This window comes from Mauremys reevesii, linkage group 13 (assembly GCF_016161935.1).
Source record: "Mauremys reevesii isolate NIE-2019 linkage group 13, ASM1616193v1, whole genome shotgun sequence".
NCBI classification, from domain to species: Eukaryota; Metazoa; Chordata; order Testudines; family Geoemydidae; genus Mauremys; species Mauremys reevesii.
Genome location: NC_052635.1, coordinates 48,946,613 through 48,971,742, shown reverse-complemented (window position 1 = coordinate 48,971,742; position 25,130 = coordinate 48,946,613). Strand labels below are relative to the sequence as shown.

At 60.1% G+C, this 25,130-nt stretch overlaps 1 protein-coding gene across 1 annotated transcript in view; it reads right to left on the bottom strand.

Moving 5' to 3' along the window:
• Positions 1 to 1,121: 1,121 nt before the first annotated feature.
• SLC12A5 (solute carrier family 12 member 5) overlaps positions 1,122 to 25,130 on the bottom strand; it is a 105,458-nt gene continuing 81,449 nt past the window's right edge. The window contains exons 19-26 of the mRNA XM_039497671.1: positions 22,456 to 22,651; positions 20,316 to 20,485; positions 15,206 to 15,388; positions 12,305 to 12,502; positions 11,211 to 11,398; positions 10,617 to 10,631; positions 9,470 to 9,603; positions 1,122 to 6,251 (exon numbers count right to left, since the gene is read on the bottom strand). Coding sequence (XP_039353605.1) covers positions 6,160 to 6,251; positions 9,470 to 9,603; positions 10,617 to 10,631; positions 11,211 to 11,398; positions 12,305 to 12,502; positions 15,206 to 15,388; positions 20,316 to 20,485; positions 22,456 to 22,651 — 1,176 coding nt within the window. The 3' untranslated portion in view covers positions 1,122 to 6,159. The remainder of the gene's footprint in view (positions 6,252 to 9,469; positions 9,604 to 10,616; positions 10,632 to 11,210; positions 11,399 to 12,304; positions 12,503 to 15,205; positions 15,389 to 20,315; positions 20,486 to 22,455; positions 22,652 to 25,130) is intronic.

Below are 25,130 nucleotides of genomic sequence, written 5' to 3'. Positions count from 1 at the left end.
CTGTTTCCTCAGGTAACCTGCCTTATGGCTTGCCTGCATGGGGAATTCACAGGGAAGCTAGTGAGAGTGTAGACTGAAAACCACTAGCTATTCCTCCCTTGTTCTCAGGTGGATGCTCTTATTCTGCACTGAATGCCTTTCTGTAATGTAGCTTGATCCACTGTTAGCATGGAATAACAATATCCACACACGGAGCTGTTCAGCAATCGCTATTCTGGGCACTGGCCAGTGCCAGATGCCAAGGAGAAAGTGTGAGAGCCCTTTCTTGCACCTGACTCTGTAATCCTGTTGCATGGGGCGGGGGAGGTTATGTGCTTGTCTCAGATTCTCCTACTTAGGACTTCAAAGTGCTTTTCCACATCCTTGTGAACTCCTGAATTCACATTGCCAGTCTGTAGAAACCACTGGTGTGTGCCCACTTCTCAGCAGTGTGGAGGCCCCTAGTGCGCTGCTGGGGAACTGAACATAGGGCATCGGCAGATGTTATCTGTACCTACAGAAAGAGAGGTCCAGAGGTTTTCTCGCTTTCAGTGCTGCCTGTGGAGCACTAACCACACTGCAGTGTGTTTTCCCCTTGAGCCTGAACTCAGGTCATTGCAGGTGCTACTCACTGTACAAATGTTAACGCTCTTTTTGAGTCATGAGCTGCTAGTCCCAATTGCATTAAAACCCTGGCCTTTCTCACTTTATTTACTACTGGTTTGGGGCTGACCAGAATTAAATAGGAGTGAGCCCTCTGATTGGCCCCCTCCTCAGACTGACAAAACCAAGTTTTTCCACCTTCTCCGTGGAAGGTAAGTGCATGCAGGTTAGTGCTCTAAAAATGTTAGACTAGATGCATTGTATGCAAGCCTCTCCTCCAGCCCCTTATGCCTCATTCTGTTAGATGCCTTTATCTGGATTTGACCATGTTGAAGGGAAGGTGCCCATGTTGGGTGGTACTGGCATTCATTGCAGCAGGTGAGGGAGAAGAGGGAAGCTAGTGATACCAGTGAGGGTCATTTCAAATGTCCAAAAGTTCTTGCTACCAGCCATGCAGCTGCCAAATGGAAAACTAGTGAAGTGTTGGTCATGTGCTGCAGCATCCAAAAACAAGTAAAAATTCCCCACTACAAGTGGTGAAGGGTGTAATAAAATCATTTTATTGCATTTTGTGCAGACGAGTCTAAAAAATGAATACAATAAAAGCTGTAAAGCATTAACAGGAGCATTCAACAAGTGAGGAGCCACTCCTCTGTTAATATCCACAGAGAACACAGGGGGGCGATATTGAGGCAGCCCAATACAGAATACTGAAACACTGGCACAGAAATTAAATGCAAGCCTATTACTCTTTTTTCTTTTGGTTTGCAACCTATTTTATTTACACAGTTTAAACTTCTTTGCATTGCTCTGCACACAGATTCTTTAAAACACAAAGCATACTGGGTCACTACATGTCTATTGAAATATTGCACTTGGAATAAAAGTCATTGGAATGGATGTAAAACATCTAGGTACAGTGACTATAAAGTTTATTTAATGAATTGACTTTGTTGTGGTAACATTCATAACAAATATATTGCACATGTAGCACAGAAAAGTGTTTTGCAACCAACAAAACCTCAGACCTCTGGATCCTTCCATTATGTGGCCATCCTGCGATGCAGTGGTGAGTCTTGACTCTTATAGTGCAACTATTGTACCTTAAGCAGTATCCATCCTTCGTGTGGTTCAGGTGACTATGAACACCATTGCCCAGGGCAGCCTCTGCCTACATCTGTAAACATGCCCTCAAATGGTCTGTAAGCTGTACTGGGGCTGCTTGGACTGGACCTAACCCACCAGCTTGAACTGGGAGGCCAGTTAGCGAACTGCTGGAAGGGGGCTGGGGCGTGGAGGTTGCCCCCATTTTAACTTCTGAGGAACTAAAGAGTTTTCCTCTGCTCTGGCTAGAGTGTAATTAGAGTGGTTCCCTGAGCAGGGGGCCGAGCCTTGCACCCAGAGAGCCTGCTCTGCTCTGCTCTGCTGGAGGTGGAGGGGCTGTGCTCATCCTTGCAGCTGCATACAGGGGCTCTCTGTAAAACAAGCCTTGTGGGTCAAGACCCTCCTGCCTGCTCTGAAAACCCTGAACTGTCTCCACATGTGCCAGAAAGAGACTCGGGTTTCTACCACAGGACACTGTGTCTTTACCAAGTCGGAACAGTGGAAGGGTGCTCCAGAGGGAGCTGCACACTCACAGAGGCCAAACGTGCAGGGGCAGAGCTGGGTTTGTAAACTAACATGCAGTGCTGTCTGCTAAAACTGGCTCTTGGACTTGCTCTGGAAACCAGCACCCTCTGCTTGCCCCCAAAGAGTTTGGCCAGGCAGTGGTTTAGAGAGGCAACAATGCACGTGTGTTCAGAGCTGTAGCACTGGTCTGGCTGAGCTGGGGGTGGGTGGGGGCTCCTTTGCCTTTCACTGTCTCAAGGTGGTAACTTGCCAAGAGGGGATTGTGTGCTACCCCCCAGCACTGTTGGAGTGATGGCTTTCTGGGAGGAGGGAGGGAGAGGGCCCTGGCTGCCATTTCTGTTTTGAGCAGTGGATGTCACCCTGGTCTAATAGATGCTTTGCTTAACAGGGTGCCGGCAGTCTGTCTGCACTAGGCTTTCCAATGCCACAAGACGTGGCAGGTGGCAGGTAGCAGAGCAGGGATCAGTGAGGGGGGCAGGGTGTGACACATGCCCAAGGGTGAGCTCAGTGCTGCAGGCGCTTAGTGCTAGAGGAATCATAAGACAAGAACTGTTAAGTTCTGATTAAAGGGAAAGAACCAGGACTGAAGGGCGTCTGTGCTGAGGGAGGGGGGACAGCAAGGAGAGGAAGGTGGTGGCGGGGGGGGGGGGGAGGGAGCTTGGAGGCCTGCTGCAGGCACCAGCAAAAGCCAAAGGAGAGTTTTGCAAGTAACATCTATGACTTCCAGCCCTGAGCCCAGTCTGCTCTTGGGAACCTTGCTGCTACTGAATGGTTTGAGAGCCAGGCCATGGGAAGGTGCCGGGCTTATGGGGTCTTCTCACAGCAGCTAAAACCGGCCCTAGCTCTTGCTGTGTGGGCCCCTGAGCCAAGCTTAAAGAAACCTTCCTCCATGCAGACACCTGCCTGGTCATTGAAAAGCAGCATATTTGGGGCTGACGCACTCAGCAGAACTGCTGGTCGTTAATTGTCCAGGGTGGTCTGGGCCCCTGCATCACCAGCTTCCAGCCAGGAGCTGGGCCCAGTGCTCTTGCTCTGGGAATAGCTTGCCTTCACCTTGGCATCGATGCCCCATTAACAGCACGTGGGCGCAGCAGCAGGCTCCCGTCCTCTGCCAGGGTTTGAAGCTGGGGCTGCTGCACGGAATAACACTGCCTTACGCAGAGCTGCATTTTCCCAAGCTGTCTGGCCACCACGGGGGATGAGCCTGAACTGCTGCTTGGGAGTGGGGGGGGGGGGGGAATTTGAGGGAGCCAGGGCTCAAGGGGCATAGCAACAAATGCAGATGAGAGGGCTGAAGCCATCACCAAAACTTGGCCTAGGTGAGCAGATGCTGGATTGTAAGCAGGGAGCTTCAGCCCGGTCAGCATCATCAAGTGGAGAATCACTTCCCGCTCCAGTGCCCTCCCCTCAATCCCCATGGGGCCTGTGCTGGGGCTGGAACGGGGGGTGTGATGCTAAGGGCCCACTGGAGGAGGATTTAGGGCAGGTGCCCACAGAAGACCTTGTGCAGCTTCAGGGGGAAGGAAGTTGAGGGCTGGCACCTCTGTGGGAGCAACAGCTGAGGGCATTCACGCCCCGAAGCTTGAGCCTACGGCCAGGGAGCGCTGGGCCCTGGTTGCTCTTCCCTAGAGAGCAATAAGCAAGGGCAGCAGGACTGGAAAGGAAGGGGGGGCTATGGGGAGCCAACGCTGGCTGTGAGAAGGGGCCCAGCTGCCTTCTGCAAGGGGAGTCATTGTACGAGATGTGTCAGCTGTGGCCGTTAGCCCTTTACTGGCATCAAGCCATGGGCCTCTGAACCATCTCCCACCTGCAGAAGGCACAGGGCTGTGCCAGTGGCAATCTGCACGGGCCCATTCCCAGTGCTGCAGTGGAGGCTAAGAGGTGGGTCTGGGGCTCAGCTCTGGGCCACACGTCTGAGCAGTAAAGCTGCTCCCTCTCGGCTGGGGGAGAGGCCGGTGCAGCAGGGAGGGGGCCCGCCGGAGCAGGCTGCACTCAGATTGGAAGCTCAAATCTGCTGTGAAACAAGTTCAGAAAATTCTGTAACTTCTTTTCCCTGAAAAGACTAAGCAGCAAAATTCAAAGAGACTGACCCCCGTGAGCTGGCCCTCCCCACGGGCCGCGCCATAGGCCAGGGACGCTGCAGCCTTCACCCCCGCACGTGAACGACGAGGAAAAGCCGCCCTCTCCAGAGGGAGCAGCCTCAGCAAAACCTCTTGGAGCTCACGGGCTTGGGCCCCAGCCTGAGCCTAAAAGCTGGAGCAATTCACTGGCCCGAGCGACTCCTTGCATCTCTCAGCATAGAGCTAGAGCTCTAGATATAGACTTCATCTGGGACTATGAACATAAATATGATCACTTTAAAAATACACATACAGTATTATGTACATTATGTACAGCAGGGCAGGCGCCCGGGCTGGGCGAGCCCTCTGCCCTCCTGGTCTCCATGTCTGCTGTGGTTCCTAGAACTATTCACATTGGTTAAAAGCACCTCAGTTTCTCAGTAAAGTGAGAGATGCTGAGGGGGGTGGGGGTAGCTGGGACCAAGGTTTGACATGTCCAAACAAGCCCACAGCCATGTGTGCGGGTGCAGAGCTGCTCATGGGCCCATGTGACCTGGGGAGGCTGCATCCCAGACAGGGACTGTCAGTGACCTGCTGCTGGTACGGGGCTGGGCCGGGCCGGGGGGTGGGATTGAGCTGATTTGCATATTTATAAACTTTAAATACCTATGGTCTTTACCCAGCAGCCCCTGAAGCAGCAACATGGCTTGGAGGAGGTTGCCATGGGGGAGAGGACGCAGGGCACAAGGCTGCAGGAGGGTCACAGGGGGCCACGTTCATGCTGTGGGCGCTGGGCTCACGCCTGGTCCCATGCATGGGGTGGGGGGAGGGATGCAGGCCTCCCGCCTGGAGCTGCTGTGTGGCGTGGCTCTGCATGGCACTAGCCAGGCGCGTGCCCCTGCGTTCCCAGGCTGTGCAGCGCTTGTGGCCAGCCGGCAGTGAGCGCGCTGCCCCTGCCCAGCACAGGCCCCACAGCAGGTGAGGCAGGGGGATGCAGCCGCATGGGCCTGTGCTGAGCGGGGGGCCCTGGGGAGGAGAAAAACAAAGTCTATGTCCCCACTGACGCCCCCCCGCTGGGATGCAGCCCCGGCCAGGCCAGGCCCCTCTCACCCAGGCGGTGGATCCAGGTCACCTCACGACAATGGCAGCGTGGCGCTGTCCTTCGCTCTGACGCGCTGCAGGACCTGCCGCCTTCCTGCCCAGCCCTGCAGCACTCACCTGTCCAAACCACACCGGGGGCCACAGGGTGTGGCTGTGGTTTCCAGGGATGGGCAGCAGGAGGGGCTGCGCTTTGCTGAGCCCACCGTGGCGAGGGGCCGGTGGCTGGCACTGCAGGCACCTGGGAGCAGTGGGGCGAGGTGAGCAGGCGGGTGGCCTCGCCCAGGCGAACGGGCTCCAAAGGCCACGTCAGCAGGCAGGCGGGGGCAGGGCAGCAAACGTGGCCCACAAACCTCAGTGTGTCCAAAAAAGAGCAGCGCGAGGGGTAGGGAGCCGAGGCCCAAGGGGCCAAGGCCCCACGCCAGCCATCTGGGGGCTCCGCGGAAGCACTGACTGAGCCTGGCCAGCCCCCCCTTCCTGCCCCCCACGGAGGCCAGTGGGGGTGGGAACGCTCCAGGCCCTGGGGCTCAGGCTCAGGGCTACTGTCTCTCTATAGAAACACCCACCGCAGGGCTGTGCTGGCACGATGAGGAACTGCGGCGCTGGTGCTGGTTGCTCCTGGATTATTGGGGGCTGCAGGTCAAATGGAGCGCGTGGGGCATGGTCCAGTTTCTGAGCACCAAGCACAAGGGGACCCGCCCTCCTGCCCCCCAGGAGCCAGGTGCAAAGAGGTCGGTGGGGGGGGTCTCTCAGGGTGCAAAAAAACTTCTTCAGCTCAGCAGCTGGCGTTTCAGGAGTAGATGGTGATGACCTCCCGGCCCCCGCCGCGCACCAGCATGACCCGGTCCAGGTGCTCCGTCAGCACCTCCAGGAACTCCATGTCTGCAGGGACGTGGCTGTCAAGGCGGAAACCAGACCCAGCACCGGGCAGGGCTCAGCAGGCACCAGCTAGGGGGCCCAGCTGGCCCGATTTTATAGGGACAGGCCCAAGAGTTGGGGCTTTTTTTAAACGGGCGCCTATTACCCCCCCCTCCCCCCCCCGTTCACACGTGCTGTCTGGTCACCCTAGCACCATCGCTGGGCCCGCCGGAGCCTGAGCTGCTGGGGCAGACACAGGGCCTGGGCTTGGCCTGGCCACGGCAGCAGCTGGAGGGCAGGAGTCCCGGGCTCAGGGACGCATGGGGTGAATGACCTAGGCTGCCCCTCCCCCCCTCAGGGCGTGCCCAGACCCTGGCACAGGAGGCACCTCAGACTGAGCTGCAAGCACCCAGGGGGGGCTCTGCATAAGCACCCCCACCCCACCCCCAGGCCAGCAGAGCCACCTGCCCTGCCCAGAGCACCTGGACCACTGATTGGCTGAGTTAGCTCTGCTGTCACCGGCCTTCACCAATCAGCTCCCTGCACCTGCCAGTGCCCGGCCCTCACAGCGCAGGGCCAGGGAGGTGCCACTGGAGCTGGTGCTGCCCGAAACCGATGGGTATGTGGGGGGCAGGCGCAGCCATGACTGTTTGTGTCTGTGTCACTGTGTGTGCACCCACGACTGTGTCTGTGTCGCTGTTTGCACACCCACAGCTGTCTGTGTTTGTGTCACTGTGTGTGTGTGTGTGCACCCACGGCTGTCTGTGTCACTGTGTGTGCACACCCACAGCTGTCTGTGTTGGTGTCACTGTGTGTGTGTGTGCACCCACGGCTGTCTGTGTTTGTGTCACTGTGTGTGTGTGCACCCACGGCTGTCTGTGTCACTGTGTGTGCACACCCACAGCTGTCTGTGTTGGTGTCACTGTGTGTGTGTGCACCCACGGCTGTCTGTGTCACTGTGTGTGCACACCCACAGCTGTCTGTGTGGGTGTCACTGTGTGTGTGTGTGTGCACCCACGGCTGTCTGTGTCACTGTGTGTGCACACCCACAGCTGTCTGTGTTGGTGTCACTGTGTGTGTGTGTGTGCACCCACGGCTGTCTGTGTTTGTGTCACTGTGTGTGTGTGTGTGCACCCACGGCTGTCTGTGTCACTGTGTGTGCACACCCACAGCTGTCTGTGTTGGTGTCACTGTGTGTGTGTGCACCCACGGCTGTCTGTGTCACTGTGTGTGCACACCCACAGCTGTCTGTGTGGGTGTCACTGTGTGTGTGTGTGTGCACCCACGGCTGTCTGTGTCACTGTGTGTGCACACCCACAGCTGTCTGTGTTGGTGTCACTGTGTGTGTGTGTGCACCCACGGCTGTCTGTGTTTGTGTCACTGTGTGTGTGTGTGCACCCACGGCTGTCTGTGTCACTGTGTGTGCACACCCACAGCTGTCTGTGTTGGTGTCACTGTGTGTGTGTGCACCCACGGCTGTCTGTGTCACTGTGTGTGCACACCCACAGCTGTCTGTGTTGGTGTCACTGTGTGTGCACCCATGACTGTTTGTGTCTGTTTCACTGTGTGTGCACCCACGACTGTGTCTGTGTCGCTGTTTGCACACCCACAGCTGTCTGTGTTGGTGTCACTGTGTGTGTGTGCACCCACGGCTGTCTGTGTCACTGTGTGTGCACACCCACAGCTGTCTGTGTTGGTGTCACTGTGTGTGTGTGTGTGCACCCACGGCTGTCTGTGTCACTGTGTGTGCACACCCACAGCTGTCTGTGTTGGTGTCACTGTGTGTGCACCCATGACTGTTTGTGTCTGTGTCACTGTGTGTGCACCCACGACTGTGTCTGTGTCGCTGTTTGCACACCCACAGCTGTCTGTGTTGGTGTCACTGTGTGTGTGTGCACCCACGGCTGTCTGTGTCACTGTGTGTGCACACCCACAGCTGTCTGTGTTTGTGTCACTGTGTGTGTGTGCACCCACGGCTGTCTGTGTCACTGTGTGTGCACACCCACAGCTGTCTGTGTTGGTGTCACTCTGTGTGTGTGCACCCACGGCTGTCTGTGTCACTGTGTGTGCACACCCACAGCTGTCTGTGTTGGTGTCACTCTGTGTGTGTGTGTGTGCACCCACGGCTGTCTGTGTCACTGTGTGTGCACACCCACAGCTGTCTGTGTTGGTGTCACTGTGTGTGCACCCACGGCTGTTTGTGTCACTGTGTGTGCACACCCACAGCTGTCTGCGTTTGTGTCGCTGTGTGTGCACAACCACGGCTATTTGTGTCTGTGTCTCTGTGTGCGCACCCACGGCTCTCTGTGTTTGTGTCGCTGTGTACACACACGAGTGTCTGTGTGTGTGGGGGTGTATTTTCAGTTTAACGCCCACCATTTAACACTGGCCATGTTTCCATGTGCTTGTGCAATGACACACTGCCCAGCGCTGCACCAGCTCCCCCAGGGCTGCCTAACTCAGCTAGCAACTGCAGGAGAAGGGCAGGCCTGGCACCCCCGTGGCAGAGCAGCTGGCCCCAGGGGGCCGATGGGAGGCGAGCACAGTGGATTAATCCCCACAGTGGAACAACAGGCAGCGCTTGGCCCCCGCGCCCTGGCTGGGACCCACAGCCCGCCAGGGCTTTGCTCCAGGCAGGAGCACTGATTCTGCCTCGCTGGAGGTGAGCTCTAATGCTGCAGCTCTGCCAGTCAGAACATGGGCTTGGCTCCATAGCGAGCACCTGGGCCCTGCCCCACACCAGTCCAGAGCCTACCCCCCCGGCTCCCAGCAGTGGGGCTGTGGTCTCTTCCCAGCAGGGGATGTGGTGCTAACGGCTGAGCCGAGCACTGGTGCTGAAATGCCAAGGGGTGGGTGTTTCCCATGCAGGCAGCAGGCAGGGGCCGCCTGGGCCCAGCCACAGCCCCATTGGCCCAGTCTGTCTCAGTGGGGGAGGGTGGGAGAAGCTGCCAGGTGGTGGGAGTGGGCAGCCACTGCCATGGTTTGATGGCGCTATCCCAGCTGCTGGCGGGTGGGAGGAGGCATCAGGCAGGGCAGGGAGGTGCCACTGGGGCAGCCCCTCATCCCTAGCACCCCCTGCCTGCCCACGCCTGGGCTCCCTCCTTCAGCCACACTCAGCCGCTGCCTTAGGGACCCACAGCCCAGAGCCAGCAACACCCACGGCAGGAAAACGGGGACCCCTGGCAGGGGGCTTACAGGGCCCGTGGCTGGGTTTGCGGCTGCCAGCGGCCAGCAAAGGATACAGTTCTCATCCCCCTTCCGGTTGCGGGGTGGGCCTGGCATGTTCAGCAGGACCAGCTTGGCGTTCTGTGACTTCTTGACGATTACCTCGTTAAGCTTGACAGCTGTGTGCATCCGCCGCACGTTGGACTGGTTCCTGGAGGAGAAACGGGCGGGAAGGCTCATGGGGTGGGGCAGGGCCCAGGCCCTTAGAGCTGGTGGTGGTGTGGGGGGCACAGAAAGTCCCGCCCACCCAGCTGTGTCCAATGGGGGGAGGGGCACAGAAAGCCCCACCCACCCAGCTGTCAGATGGGGAGGGGCACAGAAAGCCCCGCCCACCCAGCTGTGTCAGATGGGGAGGGGCACAGAAAGCCCCACCCACCCAGCTGTGTCAGATGGGGAGGGGCACAGAAAGCCCCACCCACCCACCCAGCTGTGTCAGATGGGGAGGGGCACATAAAGTCCCGCCCACCCAGCTGTGTCAGATGGGGAGGGGCACAGAAAGTCCCACCCACCCAGCTGTGTCAGATGGGGAGGGGCACAGAAAGCCCCGCCCACACCGCTGTGTCAGATGGGGAGGGGCACAGAAAGCCCCACCCACCCAGCTGTGTCCGATGGGGGAGGGGCACAGAAAGCCCCACCCACCCAGCTGTGTCAGATGGGGAGGGACACAGAAAGCCCCACCCACCCAGCTGTGTCCGATGGGGGAGGGGCACAGAAAGCCCCGCGCACACAGCTGTATCAGACCCAGGAAGGAGGCCTTCCAAGAACAAGCAACTCCTGCACTTCTCAAGAGGTGCCCGAGGCAGTGCTGGCCCCTGGCTGCCCCCGCCAATGGGGCAAGCCTGGGGCACTTGTCAGTCCTGGGGCTCTGACCAGGCTCAGCCAGACAGGTTCAGTCTCTTCCCCCTGTTGGCAGGAAATGCTGTGTGCAGCAGGTGAGGATCCCCGGCAGGGAGCGGTGTGGGGGGCAGGCGAAGACCCCCGGCAGGGAGCGATGTGTGGGGCAGGTGAAGGCCCCCCGGCAGGGAGCGGTGTGTGAAGCAGGTGAGGACCCCCAGCAGGGGGCAATGTGGGATGCAGACCCCGCACTGGAGTGGCAGGATCCCACAGCCCCCACCTGCTCCCCTCGGTGCTGGGACATGGGACACACACACAACTCAGACTTACAGGTTCTCCCACTCCCTGCGGCAGCACAGGGGAAAGAGAGAGAGAGCTCATCAGCACCGCGTTGCCTCGCCCCAGCCCCCAGCCCCTGCAGCACATGCTCCCGTTCACTGCTCAGCTCCCACGTCTGCCAGCCTCCCCCTTCCCAGCAGCCCTGGGCACAGAGCTGTGCTGGTCTCCACCGGCTCCACACCCGCCCTGCGCAGCCCAGATCTGCACCAGCGCAGGAAGCAGGTGCCTGGGGCGGCCAATGGAAAGGGGCAGCACGTCCGGGTCTTCGGCGGCAGGTCCCTCAGTCCCTCTCGGAGCAAAGGACCCGCTGCCGAATTGCCGCTGAAGAATGAAGTGGCGCAGTGGAGCTGCCACTGAAGTGCCGCTGATCGCGGCTTTTTCTTTTCTTTTGGCTTCGCCACTTGGGGCGGCAAAAAAGCTGGAGCCGGCTTTGGCCAGGAGCTCCCTGGCCTCCGTCCGCCAGCTCCCAGGCTTGGCTCCAGCGCGGACACAGGCAGGCCCATGCCAGTGCTGCCTGGGACAGGCCCGCTGGGCAGGCTGCCTGGCTCGGCTGGGGACTGGTGTCTGATGGGGGGTGCAGCTTACGGCTTCATGCTGAAGAAGTCCTTGATGCTTTCGGGGCTGACGGGGCTCTTGCTCTTGTTCTTCTCCGCAACAGACTTTTCCTTGGTCCAGGTGAGATGCACCTTCTCCGGGGCCGTCTCCGTCTCGTCACCGGGTGACTGGGGGCTGCTGGAGAAGGCCGTGGCGTTCTTATCATGGATGAGCTGCACCTGCACAGAGGGAGTGGGTGAGAGCGGGGAGGGGTCTTCCCAGCCCCCTATCCTGCCACACCCTTGGTGCCCCAGGCCCATGTCACTTGGCCCTGCCAGCCCCCACCCTGCAGTACTCAGCCCCACCCTGCTGTTCACTGCCTCTGTGACAAAGTGGGGCTGTTCTTAATGTTTCCTCTGAATACTGTGTGGGTGCCTCAGTTTCTGGCCGACACTCTGTCTCCTGGCAACTAATGGCCAGGCCCTTCCCCCCTGCAAGGGGATGCTAAAGGTGTGGGAGAACAAAGAGGTCAGGTGACCTCCTGGCCCGGGAAAGAGAAAAAGGCCAGAGAGGAGGGGCTGGAGGGGGTGTCAGTTTGGAGCTGGCTGGGGACAGGAAGTGAGGGCAGACGGGGTTGTCTGGCTCACTGGGCCCCAGAATGGACGTGGCTGAGGGGGTCCCGTTCTCTGTACCTACAAGCTCTGTTTTAGACCGTGTTCCTGTCATCTAATAAACCTCTGTTTTACTGGCTGGCTGAGAGTCATGTCTGACTGCAAAGTGGGGGGGCAGGACCCTGTGGCTTCCCCAGGATCCCGCCTGGGCGGACTCGCTATGGGAAGCGCACCGAGGGGCAGAGGATGCTGAATGCTCCAAGGAGAGACCCAGGAGGTGAAGCCGTGTGAGCTTCTTGCCCTGCAGACAGTCTGCTCCAAGGGAGAGGAGGCTCCTCAGAGTCCTGACTGGCTTTGTGGGGAGCAGTTCCAGAGCATCGCCCGGGAACTCCGTGACAGCCTCCATAGTTCCCTCTGGCCCCCCAGCACTTGGTCCCCTTTCAGGTGCTCGCTCCCCATAACCCCCCAGTTCTGCAGCATCAGACCCCCAGCTCCCCATCCTGTGGGGCTCGGCCCCCCAGCATGCAGCCTTACCTCCTCCTCCGGCTTCTCCTCGCTGTCGCCCACCTGCTCCTCTGGGACGCTCAGCCGCAGCCGGGTGTTGGCAGGGTTCTTGCGCCGGATGGAGCCGCGGGACTCATCTGTGATGCTCTGGATCTGTGTGGGGAGGGATGGAGATGGGAGGTCACTGAGCAAACCCAGCTTGCCACGGGTCAGAGACCAGGGGGATCCCTGCAGGGTACATCCAGCTGGGATCTTGGTGGGGAGCAGGCTCAGCACAGAGCCCACTCGAGCTACTCTGTCCCTGCCCCACCCGGTGATGGGGGTGTGACGTTATTGATATAAACTGGGACCATATAGAACATGGTTTGCAACCACGGTCCTGTAGTGGCACCAAATCTTATGTAAAGGGGGTCATATAAGGTGTCTAAGACCAGGTTATGGGTGGCTGGTTATGGTTATGCTGTCTGTGTGCATGTGTCATTTTGTAGTTGGAAGTTATGAGTATTGGCTTTATAGTGTCTGTATTTCAAATCTGTGCTGTGCTTCTGGGTGACACCCCAGACAAGTTGGTGTTAGCTCTGCCCAGCCTGCTTGATGGCCCATTAAGGACCATCAGCTACACAATTGACCCATCGATAGGAGGCAGATACGCCTTGTAACTCAGCAGGGTGTGCAGGGACTTGCCCATGTGACTCCAGACTCCATTTTGCTGTAATTTTCCACAGTAAGGACAAAGAGGTTCTTACACCTGGAAAAGCCTATCTAAGGCTGATGCCTCATCTCCATCTTGTCTTCAGTCCTGCTTCTGACCTCTGGAGGGACTTTGCTACAAACTGAAGCTCTGAACAAAGGACTGACTGACCCATCCCAGCGGGGGATGTTCTCCAGAGACTTGATTTGAACCTGCAGTTTATTCCATCACTGCTACAAGCCTGAACTAAGAACTTTGCCATCACTGCATGTAATTGATTCCATGTAACCAATTCTAGCTCTCATCTCTACCTTTTCCCCTTTATGAATAAACCTTTAGATTTTAGATTCTAAAGGATTGGCAACAGCGTGATTTGTGGGTAAGATCTGATGTGTATATTGACCTGGGTCTGGGGCTTGATTCTTTGGGATTGAGAGAACCTTTTTCTTTTAATGGGGTGTTGGTTTTTATTACCATTCATCCCCAGGACGAGTGGCACTGGTGGTGATACTGGGAAACTGGAGTGTCTAAGGAAATTGCTTGTGTGACTTGTGGTTAGCCAGTGGGGTGAAACCAAAGTCGTCTTTGTCTGGCTGGTTTGGTTTGTGTTAGAGGTGGAAACCCCCCCGCCTAGGGCTGTAACTGCCCTGTTTGAGCAATTGGTCCTGAATTGGCACTCTCAGTAGGGTCCCACCAGAACTGCATCGTCACAGGGGGACACTGGGGGCGGCACAGCTGAGGGCAACTCAAGGCTGGCCGGAGGGAAAAGAGTTCAGGTCTGGTTTGGTGGGGCAGGGGGTCACTGCTGGGAAGCTTAGGGCTGGCCAGGGGGGTCACTGCTGGGGGGAGCTCAGGGCAGGCCGGGGTGTGTCACTGCTGGGGAGCCGAGGGCAGGCCCAGGGGTGTGTCACTGCTGGGAGCTCAGGACTGGCCAGGGGTCACTGCTGGGGGAGCTCAGGGCAGGCCAGGGGGGGTCACTGCTGGCGGAGCTCAGGGCTGGCCAGGGGGGGTCACTGCTGGGGGAGCTCAGGGCTGGCCAGGGGGGGTCACTGCTGGGGGAGCTCAGGGCAGGCCAGGGGGGGTCACTGCGGGGGGAGCTCAGGGCTGGCCAGGGGGGATCACTGCTGGGGGAGCTCAGGGCAGGCCGGGGGTCACTGCTGGGAGCCGAGGGCAGGCCAGTAGGGGTCACTGCTGGGGGGAGCCGAGGGCAGGCCCAGGGGGGTGTGTCACTGCTGGGGGAGCTCAGGACTGGCCAGGGGGGGTCACTGCTGGGGGAGCTCAGGACTGGCTGGGGGGGGTCACTGCTGGGGAGCTCAGGGCAGGCCCAGGGGGGTGTGTCACTGCTGGGGGACCTCAGGACTGGCCAGGGGGGGTCACTGCTGGAGGAGCTCAGGGCAGGCCCGGGGGGGTCACTGCTGGGGGAGCTCAGGGCTGGCCAGGGGGGGTCACTGCTGGGGGAGCTCAGGACTGGCCAGGGGGGGTCACTGCTGGGGGAGCTCAGGACTGGCCAGGGGGGGTCACTGCTGGGGGAGCTCAGGACTGGCCAGGGGGGTGTGTCACTGCTGGGGGAACTCAGGACAGGCCAGGGGGGGTCACTGCGGGGGGAGCTCAGGGCTGGCCAGGGGATCACTGCTGGAGGAGCTCAGGGCAGGCCAGTAGGGGTCACTGCTGGGGAGCCGAGGAGCAGGCCCGGGGGGGTCACTGCTGGAGGAGCTCAGGGCTGGCCCGGGGGTCACTGCTGGGAGCTGCCCAGGGCTGGCCAGGGGTCACTGCTGGGAGCCCAGGGCAGGCCAGGGGATCACTGCTGGGAGCTCAGTCTTGGCCAGGGGTCATCTGCTTGAGGATCTCAGGACTGGCTGGGGATCACTGCAGGGGAGCTCAGGGCTGGCCAGGGGGGATCACTGCTGGGGGAGCTCAGGACTGGCCAGGGGGGGTCACTGCTGGGGGAGCTCAGGGCAGGCCAGGGGGGGTCACTGCTGGGGGAGCTCAGGGCTGGCCAGGGGGGGTCACTGCTGGGGGAGCTCAGGGCTGGCCAGGGGGGGTCACTGCTGGGGGAGCTCAGGACCAGCCCCAGCTGCGGAGCCAGCACCACAATTACGAGCAGCTCCCATGGCTCAAAGGGCCCAGCTGACATGGCAAAGCTGCTGCCCCTTGGGGACCCCAGTGCTCGGCATGGGCAGCTCCGCACCCACCTCTCAGGGCAGCGACTATGCACAAGGCCCAAGCCAGTGGCCAGCCACAAGGCCAGGGAGCTGGGCCAGGCTGGGGCTGGGCCGTGCGAGAGCTCTCACCATCTCCACCACCTCCACCTCAGCCGTGATGCGCAAGTGGTACAGGAATGTCGTCAGGTCCTTCTTCATCTGGATGCTGTTATCGTCCATCTGCGCCACCGTGAAGATGCGCATCTTACATTTACGCCAGACCTGCCAGGGGAGACGGAGCGCTGGCAGCCTGCCCTGCATGGAACCCTTCCAATTCCAGCCTGGCCAGTCCAGCACACGGGGGAACCAGCCCCCGATCTCAGCCCGGTTGGCTCACCACAGAGGGGAACTGGTCCCCAATCCAAGCCTGGCTGGCCCACTGGGGAGTTTCTTATTTTCCTTGTTTCCTATGGGGGATTCACTTTGTTTTCCAATGGTTGGCATGCAGAGGGCGGGGGACTCAGTGTCCCTGGGTGTTACTGGTTTAACGAGGGGAGGGGAGAGGGAGTTTGTTGGTACAGAGGACCCGAGAGGGAACTTGGGACCCCAGCCGATGGCCTGGAGGATGGAGACCCCAGTGACAGGTGACCTGGTGACCCGGAGACCCAGCTCAGTTGTCGCAGCCAGTTCTGGCCAGTGGGAGGACAATGGGCTGCGAAGAGAGGACCCCGGTGACCTGACCAGCCGGTTCCAGCCAGAGGAGGCCAGAGGACAGAAGAGGGGAGGCCCAGGCATGGGGTTTACGACCCTGTTTACCTGGAGAGAAGACAGTGGACAGAGGCAGGGCTTGGGGCCGGGGATCTCAGATGCCCAGCTGGGAAGCAAGGGGGCTTTGGGCTGGAGAGGGGGAGCAGAGCCCCCCTGGCTGCAGTGGAGACTGGGATGTGCTGGGCTGAGGGAGGCCAGGCCTGAGGCCTTGAGAGTTTCCTGTGCTGGGTTCAACTCTCAATAAACCCTCCTGTTTTATGCTGGCTGAGAGTCGCTCCGGTCTAGAGAACAGGGTTGCATCGTCCCCTTCGGAGGGTGGAGGCCCCGGGGGTCCAGAGCACGTGGACTCCCTGAGGGGGCCCAAGGCAGAGACAGACGTTCTAAGGCTCAGGGGGGCACAGGAGCACGATCTGTGAGTCCGTGGCACCCACCAAAGGGGGGAACCGGCCCTCAATCCCAGTCTGGCCGGCCCACCAAAGGAAGTGTGTGACAAATGTGGGAATCGTCCGTAATATAAATATGAACTGTCGATGGGCCACTTGTGCGGATCACCCTGACGCTGCTCCCCAGTGGGTACAGAAGGGTTACAGTGCAGCTCCTAGGGCAGCACAGGGTCTTGTAATTGTCTGTGGGGAGGTGGGAATGAGTCATGAGGGACTGCTTGGAACCCACCCATCTCAATGGGAACCCTGCAGAGACAATGGGATGCTGAAAGCACCAGCCGGAACTGGCAGCAATAAAAAGATTAGCCAAAGGAACTAGCCAGAAAATGGGGTCCGTCCCCCCGCAGAGCAGAGCAGAGCAGAGCAGGGAGAGAGAGTGTTAAACGAGGCACAGCTGACTGCAGGGCTGGTGAACGCTGATCAGGCCAGGAACTGGGGCCCAGCCCCAGGCCGGGGTCTGAGAGACACCAAAGACAAGAGTGGCAGTAGCAGCAGTCACAGGGCATCCCCACAGCCCAGTTCCCCAGCTCTGGCACTGAGCATGAAGGTCCTTCAGCTGGCGCAACAGAAACTGGCCGACTGTGAGAACCAGCGCAAACAAGAGGGAGCGCAGGGAAAGCAGCAGCAACGGCATGTCCCAGGTCTGCAGCCGAGGCGGAGCGCGAGGTCCTCCACCAGTAGTACATGGGGCGGGACCAGGGGATGCCAGTTCTGCAGGGAGCCTAGACACCAGTGGGGCGGGGGAGACGTTGATCCCTACCGCAGGGCCTGGCACAAGGCTTGCTGTTTGCATCAGGCTGGGCAGCCCAGCTCTACACTCGCCCCAGCACTCCCTCCCAAGCGATAGAGCCGCACAGAAATGATCCCGGGCACTAAGAACCGGTCAAAGAGACTCCACTGCACAAGTTCAGCCTGATGCCGGTGGCTTCTCAGAAACGGTTGTGGGGGGTGCACCAGGCCCGGGGGCGGGAATGTGGCAGTTACCCCAGTGCTGGGAGACTCTCTCCCCAAACACCATGATGGCGCAGATGTCACTACAGAGGGGTAGCTGTGTTAGTCTGTATCAGCAAAAACAACGAGGAGTCCTTGTGGCACCTTAGAGACTAAACCATTTATTTGGGCATAAGCTTTTGTGGGTAAAAAACCCACTTCATCAGATGCATGGACTTTAAATGGGACCACCAAAGAGTTACCTTGGTGACGGCCCAGCTCAGGGGAATGCCTGTGGCTCTGTGTGGTGTGATGGGCAGCGTCTGCTCGCAACCCTCTTGTGCTGGGATAGCCCATTCACAGGCTGTGCGCTGAGCAAACGCTTTATTATCCTGTGCGGCTGGCTGGAAAATGGGTCCAGAGACACTGGGACAAGGGTCTGCGGTGACTCTTGTATGACCTGATGTGCTGGAACTGGCTCAGTTTGTGCCCAGTGAATATGTAATCACGAGGGCCGTGTCAGGACCCTTGGCCACAGGCAGGGCCGGCTCCAGGCCCCAGCACGCCAAGCGCGTGCTTGGGGCGGCATGCCGCGGGGGGCGCTCTGCCGGTCGCCGGGAGGGCGGCTCCAGTGGACCTCCCGCAGGCACGTCTGCAGGAGGTCCACCGGAGCCGCGGGACCGGCGACCACCAGAGCGCCCCCCGCAGCATGCCGCCGTGCTTGGGGCGGCGAAATGGCTAGAGCCGCCCCTGGCCACAGGGCCTGTAGCAAGGATCTACCTGAGATGGGGAGGCCCAGGAGGGGCACAAAGGGGATGGGGGGCAGAATCAGCTCCCTGCAGTGCTACTGATGGGAAAAGCTTCCCAACTGGCCAGACACTGCTTAAGTGTCTAGTCATAGAATCATAGAATTCAAGATCAGAAGGGACCATTATGATCATCTAGTCTGACCTCCTGCAGGCCACATAAGCCGATCCACCCACTCCTTTAGCTAGCGACCCCTGCCCCATGCTTCGGAGGAAGGCGAAAAACCTCCAGGGCCACTGCCAATCTTCCCTGGAGGAAAATTCCTTCCCGACCCCGAGTCCTTCCTCACCCTCTCACCCCCCCAGTCCTGACCTCAAATGATGGGGCTACCAAGCTGCTGCCTGTGGCTTGGGGGAATGTGCGTGTTGGAGCAGGGCTGAGACTCTGTCGACAGGTGGGGAAACGGCGTCACGGCCAAGCAGTGCTGGGACTCAGATCCCAGCCAGTGCGGATGGACAGCTCACACTCCTTGGCCAGCAGCTGAATTTCGGAAGGTGGGGGGGGAGCTGACTGGCCACAGCGCTGTCACTCTCTGGAGGACAGCAGGGGAAGATTCCTGTGTGAGAGGGAGTCCTGTGCCAGGAACAGGTTCCCCAGGGAACACTGAACCTCAGGGCATCAGGAGGCAGCTGACAGCTCCCCAGAGGTGCTGCCGCAGGCTGCTGTGCTTGGCCCAGACCATCCTTCCCTCAGGACATCAGGGGATCCAGTGCTCCCTGGCAAGACTGCTGCAGAGCATGGACTGGCTGGAGCTTTTCCTGCCTGCCTGTGATCCCTGTCAGTGGTGGGCAGAGCCCAAGCTAAGTGTAAAGCCAACCCTCCAGGACTGACCTGGAGTCTCCAGGAATTAAAGATTATGTTCTGTGATGAAACCTCCAGGAATACATCCAACCAAAATTGGCAACCCTACCAGCCCTGAGACCCTCCGAGCAGGACCTCTTTAGAGGGTGGCTGTGGGGGGCCCCTTAGCAGGGCAACCCAGTCGGAAGACGTGTGGTTTGGTAGTGGTGGATTTCGTTACCCCACAGCGCCGGTGTCTGTCCTCCGGATGTGCCGCCACTGACCATTTTCAGCCAAGTGGGGTTCCCAGCAAGGCCTTACAGACAAAGGGTCTAATTTCATGTCAGCCCTGCTCCAGGGCTTGTGGGGGAAATGTGGGGCCTGGACCACCTGGCCTTGGCACATCCCCCTCAGTCCAACAGCTGCTGGGAAGGTGTAATGGGACCGACCATGGTGCTGAGGACGTTTATGGAACAGCATCTGCAGGACTGGGACGAATGCTCACCCTCCCTGCTGTTCACTTATAGGGACGTGCCCCAGGAATCTACAGGGTTCACCCCTTTAACTGCAGTATGGGAGAAGAGTGAGGGACCCTGGACTTGCTGGGCTGAGTGGGAAGGGAAAGGCTCCCTCAGTGGAGAATCAGTGGTGGAATACGTGCTGTCCTTTTGGGAAAGTTTTGCCAGGGAGAACCTAGCCAGGGCCTTGTGACAAAGTGGGACTGTTCTTAATGTTTCCTCTGAATACTGTGTGGGGGCCTCAGTTTCCCCTATGCATTTCTTAAGTCTCCCGTGTGCATAAATGGCCGACACTCTGTGTCCTGGCAACAAATGGCTGGGGCCCTTCCCCCTGCAAGGGGGTGGCTAAAGGTGAACAAAGAGGCCAGGTGACCTCCTGGCCCAGGAAAGAGACAAAGCCCAGAGAGGAGGGGCTGGAGGGGGTGTCAGTTTGGAGCTGGCGGGGGATGGGAAGTGAGGGCAGACGTGGGGGTCTGGTTCGCTGGGCCCCAGAATGGACCTGGCTGAAGGGTCCTGTTCTCTGTACCTACAAGCTCTGTTTTAGACCCTGTTCCTGTCATCTAATAAACCTCTGTGTTACTGGCTGGCTGAGAGTCACGTCTGACTGCGACGTGGGGGGGCAGGACCCTGTGGCTTCCCCAGGACCCCGCTGGGGGGACTCGCTGTGGGAAGCGCACGGAGGGGCAGAGGATGCTGAATGCTCCAAGGGGAGACCCAGGAGGTGAAGCCGGGGGAGCTTCTTGCCCTGCAGACAGGCTGCTCCGAGGGAGAGGAGGCTCCCCAGAGTCCTGACTGGCTTTGTGGGGAGCAGCTCCAGAGCAGCGCCGGGGACTCTGTGACACCCCCCCAATCCCAGCCTGGCTGACATGCCAAAGGGGGGACACCTCCCCCGATCCCAGCCCTCCCCCGCTCCAGTCCCAGCCCATGCCCCTGATCCCACCCCAACCCCCCCTTCCACAGTACCTTATGGTGCCGCAGCAGGAAGGGCAGCAGCATCAGCATCCCCCCGTCATGGACGATCCACCAGACGTCGATGTGGCCCTCAGAGAACCGTTCTTGGTTGCCCGGGAACATGGCAACATTCTTGGTGACCAGCAGGGCCAGGTGGCCGGCTGTGGTCTCCCGCACCAGCTCTGTGGGGAAGGGCTGCGGGTCAGGGCAGAGACAGTGCAGAGACCAGCCCCCTCCCAGCAGCGTGAGGGGCTGATGCCCCACCAATGCGACACCCTCCCCTCCCCCCCAGGAGCGCCAGGCACATGCCCAGAGCACTGAATCCCCACAGAGCACAGCAGAGTCTCCTGGGCTTCATCCTCCATCCCTCTGCACAGTGCCCAGCACTTCCCTGAGGGGCCTGCTGCCAACGGGGAGAGGCCGCCAGGGCCCTGGGCCGGGCTGGGGCTGCATCCAGCTGCTGCCTTGCCCCCACACGCCTGGCACGAGGAGCATCCCTGGCAGCTCGGCGAGGACCCATGACGGGGTGATCACACCTGGCATGTACAATCCATCGCCTCCTCCCAGCCTGCAGGCAACACTGCTGGGGGGCGGGGGGGGCTTCCGGGTGGCTTTGCGTTTGCTGATGTGGGGGTCTGTGGATGTGCACACGTGTGTGCGCTGTGTTGCACACAGACCTTACTGCGGGAAGCTGTGTCTCAGAGCTGAGCTCTGCATCGAGCGCTGGATGCGGTAGGGCTGGAGTCTCTTCTCTCTTGTGGCAGTGAGTTCCACAGGCCAGGTACGACCCCCATGAAGGCTCTGCCTCCCGCACTCCCCTACTGGTCAATAGCTTCCTGGTCCCAGTGGGATGTCGCTGTCATGGGACATGGAGGGAGCTGGGGCAGAGCCCAGCGTGGCACTGGCCCAATGCGAAGCAGGGCCGAGATGGCTAAGCGGCTCGGGGTCCCCAGGGAGAGGAGCGAGTCAGTGTGCTCTCACAGGAGTGATCCCAGGAACGAGGCTGATGTGACCCCTCTGCTCTTAGCGTGAAATGAAGAGCCCCCCCACCCCCACCCCCAGTAACCCTCTGCAGCCGCAGCAAGGACTGCGCTGGCTCTCAACAGTGTCCCACTTCCTGCTTTGGTTCACGCAACCGCACCAGAACCAGAACCCCCCCGACCCACAGCCCTGCTACACCAGCCCTGCCCCCGCCCCGCCCCACAGCCCTGCTGCTGCCCCTCCCCGACCCACAGCCCTGCTACACCAGCCCTGCCCCGCCCCGCCCCACAGCCCTGCTGCTGCCCCTGCCCCCGACCCCCACCACTGCTACACCAGCCCTGCCCCCCGACCCACAGCCCTGCCGCTGTCCCTCCCCCACGACCCACAGCCCTGCTGCTGCCCCTGCCCCGACCCACAGCACTGCTACACCAGCCCTGCCCCTGACCCACAGCCCTGCCGCTGTCCCTCCCCACGACCCACGGCCCTGCCGCTGCCCCTCCCTCCCGACCCACGGCCCTGCCACTGCCCCTCCCTCCCGACCCACAGCCCTGCCGCTGTCCCTCCCCACGACCCACGGCCCTGCCGCTGCCCCTCCCTCCCGACCCACGGCCCTGCCACTGCCCCTCCCTCCCGACCCACAGCCCTGCTGCTGCCCCTGCCCCGACCCACAGCACTGCTACACCAGCCCTGCCCCCCGACCCACAGCCCTGCCGCTGTCCCTCCCCCACGACCCACGGCCCTGCCGCTGCCCCTCCCTCCCGACCCACGGCCCTGCCACTGCCCCTCCCTCCCGACCCACAGCCCTGCCGCTGCCTCCTCCCGACCCAGGGCCCTGCCACTGCCCCTCCCTCCCGACCCACAGCCCTGCTGCTGCCCCTCCTCCCAACCCACAGCCCTGCCGCTGCCCCTCCCCCAGGACCCACAGCCCTGCCGCTGTCCCTCCCCACGACCCACGGCCCTGCTGCCCTCCCCATGACCCACAGCCCTGCCGCTGCCCCTCCCCCACGACCCACAGCCTCCTGGGCTAATTGAGGGTTTACACAGCACCAGGCACTGCTGGTTTCTCCCCTCCCCTCCCCTCCTGCTCCCCCGAGCTCCAGATCCGCACTTGGCCGGACCGGGCGGTGGCCGTGAACCCTGCTCAGTCAGGGGCCGCCAGGCTGGCTCATACCAATGAAGTTCCTCCAGGTCTGGTGATCTTCCTTCTGCCGCCAGTTGCGCGGCCACCCCACCAGCACCGTGTTGTGCTGCAGGCCGCCGAGCCCGCTGGACTGGATGAGGTGGGACATGCCATCCCGCAGGTTGGACGAGATCACGGCCTGGCAAAAGCCTTTCACCTTCTCAGCTTCCATCAGGCGGCGCAGGGACTGCCCCGGGGAGAGACAGGGAGGGGAATCAGCGACAGCACAACAGCACCTCTCCCCTGTGGCACCGCGTCCCGGGGCCGTCCCAGGACACCGCAGTGCCAGGTGCACCCCGACCCCTCGATGAGCAGGGTCCCCTGGAGCCATGGGCCTGGGCAGCAGGCGAGGCAGGCAGAGGGGTGGGCAGAAGGAGGGCAGCATGCTGGGTAGGGAGCACATGCCAAAAGCTCACTAATCCCCCGTCAGCCAGGAGCATGGGGGCGCTGCTTGGCACTGCCAGGCAGCATGCTGAGTTAGCGTGTGCCGCCCTCACTTTCTGTGCAGAGCTGAGGGGCGGCCCCGTGCCAGGCCCGACGGGCAGGGAGGGCAGCACTGAGAATTAGTTACTCACAAAAATTATAACATGTCACCAAGAGGAGAAATTGGTTGATTACAAGCTCCTAATCCTATTAGGGGGAAGCGCAGCCGTGCGTGGGTGTGCCTGGCGAGGGGGGTCCCCCGGCAATCCAGCGAGCAGGGCACGGAGCAGCCATTTCATGCTGCTACGAGACACAGCCCCTCCCCCTTTGCTGAGCCCCCCGCCCGGCTTGCCCCCGCCCCCTGTTCACACACCCCCACTCTACACCCCAGGTCCCCCTTGCACATCCCCTCCCCCCACTCTATGCCCCAGCTCCCCCGTGCACACCCTCTCCCCCATCTCTACGCCCCCCCCCACGTGCACATCCCCTCCCACACTCTACACCCCGTTCACATCCTCCCCATCTCTACACCCCAGCTCCCCCTTGCACATCCCCACAGTCTACGCCCCAGCTCCCCCGTGCACATCCTCCCCATCTCTATGCCCCAGCTCCCCGTGCACACCCCTCCCCATCTCTACGCCCCATCTCCCTCCAGGCACAGCCCCCTCACTCTATGCCCCAGCTCCAGCCACGTGCACACCCTCCCCATCTCTACGCCCCAGCTCCCCACGCATCCCCATCTCTACGCCCCGCTCCCCACGTGCACATCCCCTCCACATCTATACGCCCCAGCTCCCCACGCACCCCTCCCCATCTCTACGCCCCATCTCCCTCCAAGCACATCCCCTCCCCCATCTCTACGCCCCATCTCCCTCCAAGCACATCCCCCACATTCTACGCCCCAGCGCCTCCCACGTGCACCTACCCGTCCCGCTCTCTACGCCCCGTTCCCATCCCCTCCCCGATCTCTACGCTCCAGCTCCCCCCGTGCACATCCCCGGCATTCTGGTGATGGACATGTCTTCACAGGCCAGTGAGACAGAAGCCGAGGCTGTCGGCCTGTGTCACAGCAGCACTCAGCTCCCACACATCTGCCCCCTCTGCTCTAATCCCAGCTTTCCCCGCGTGCCCTGCGCCATCCCGCCAGCGGGCCCAGCAGGCTGGGATCAGTGGGACCTGGCCCAGTGGGGACGTCGGAGTCCCAGGACCGTGCTCTACTGGGGCCGTCCGATGCCAGCTGCTGTGAGCCAGCTGCGAGCCCTGGCAGCAGGCAAACCCGACAGTAGTGCCAAGCAGGGGGCGGGGACAGGTGTGGGGAGGGGGATCTGGGGGCTTTGCGAGGCCCTGAGAGGGAGTGTGCAGCCAGGAAGTGTCCCAAGAGGAAGCTCTGCTCCCAGGCCAGCGCACCATGACACGGAGATCCTGTGTGGGCTGCAGGCCCTTGGAGGGGAGTAGCCCGGAGAGGGGGGTGTCGGTGACTGAGGAAGGGAAGCGGCACCAGGGGCGGGTGTGACTTTGCACTCGATATGATTTTATATAAATATGCTAATGAGTGTAAATATAATGTAACTGGAATATGCTTCATGCAAAAGGTCTCTTTTAAGGTATCATTACAAAGCTTATAATCTACTGAGTGTGATCATCCTATTTGTATAAATGTACCACTCTTGTATCTGAAACTAGAAATATCAAATATAACTCTGAGGGTCTATCGTAATTATGCAAAGGGTGGGCCATTAATGGTGGTTTGGAATCTTGATGGCTCCCATCAACCAGGACAATTGACTGTGGATGGCTCTGTTTGCAGGCAGCCTTCCTGTGAGTCAGGCCGGGAGGAATGAAGGCTTGGGGTCTAACAGCGACATGTGATCATGTCACCTGAACTGGAATCCATCTTTAACCTGGTGTCTTTCCATTGAGAAGGAGAGGGTGGGAACCCAGAGACGGACAAAGGATTCTCACCTTATGCAAAATATATATAAAGCGGTGGAACAGAACAAAAAGAAAAGGAGCCATCGTGAAGACTCCCCTAGCTACCTCCTGAGCTGGAACAAGAGCTGTACCAGGGGAAAGAATTGTGCCCAGGCCTGGAAGGGTCCAGTCTGAGGAAAAAACTTACTGAAGCATCTCTGAGGGTGAGATTATCAGTATTTAGTTTGATTAGACATAGATTTGCGTGTTTTATTTTATTTTGCTTGGTGACTTACTTTGTTCTGTCTGCTATTACTTGGAACCACTTAAAT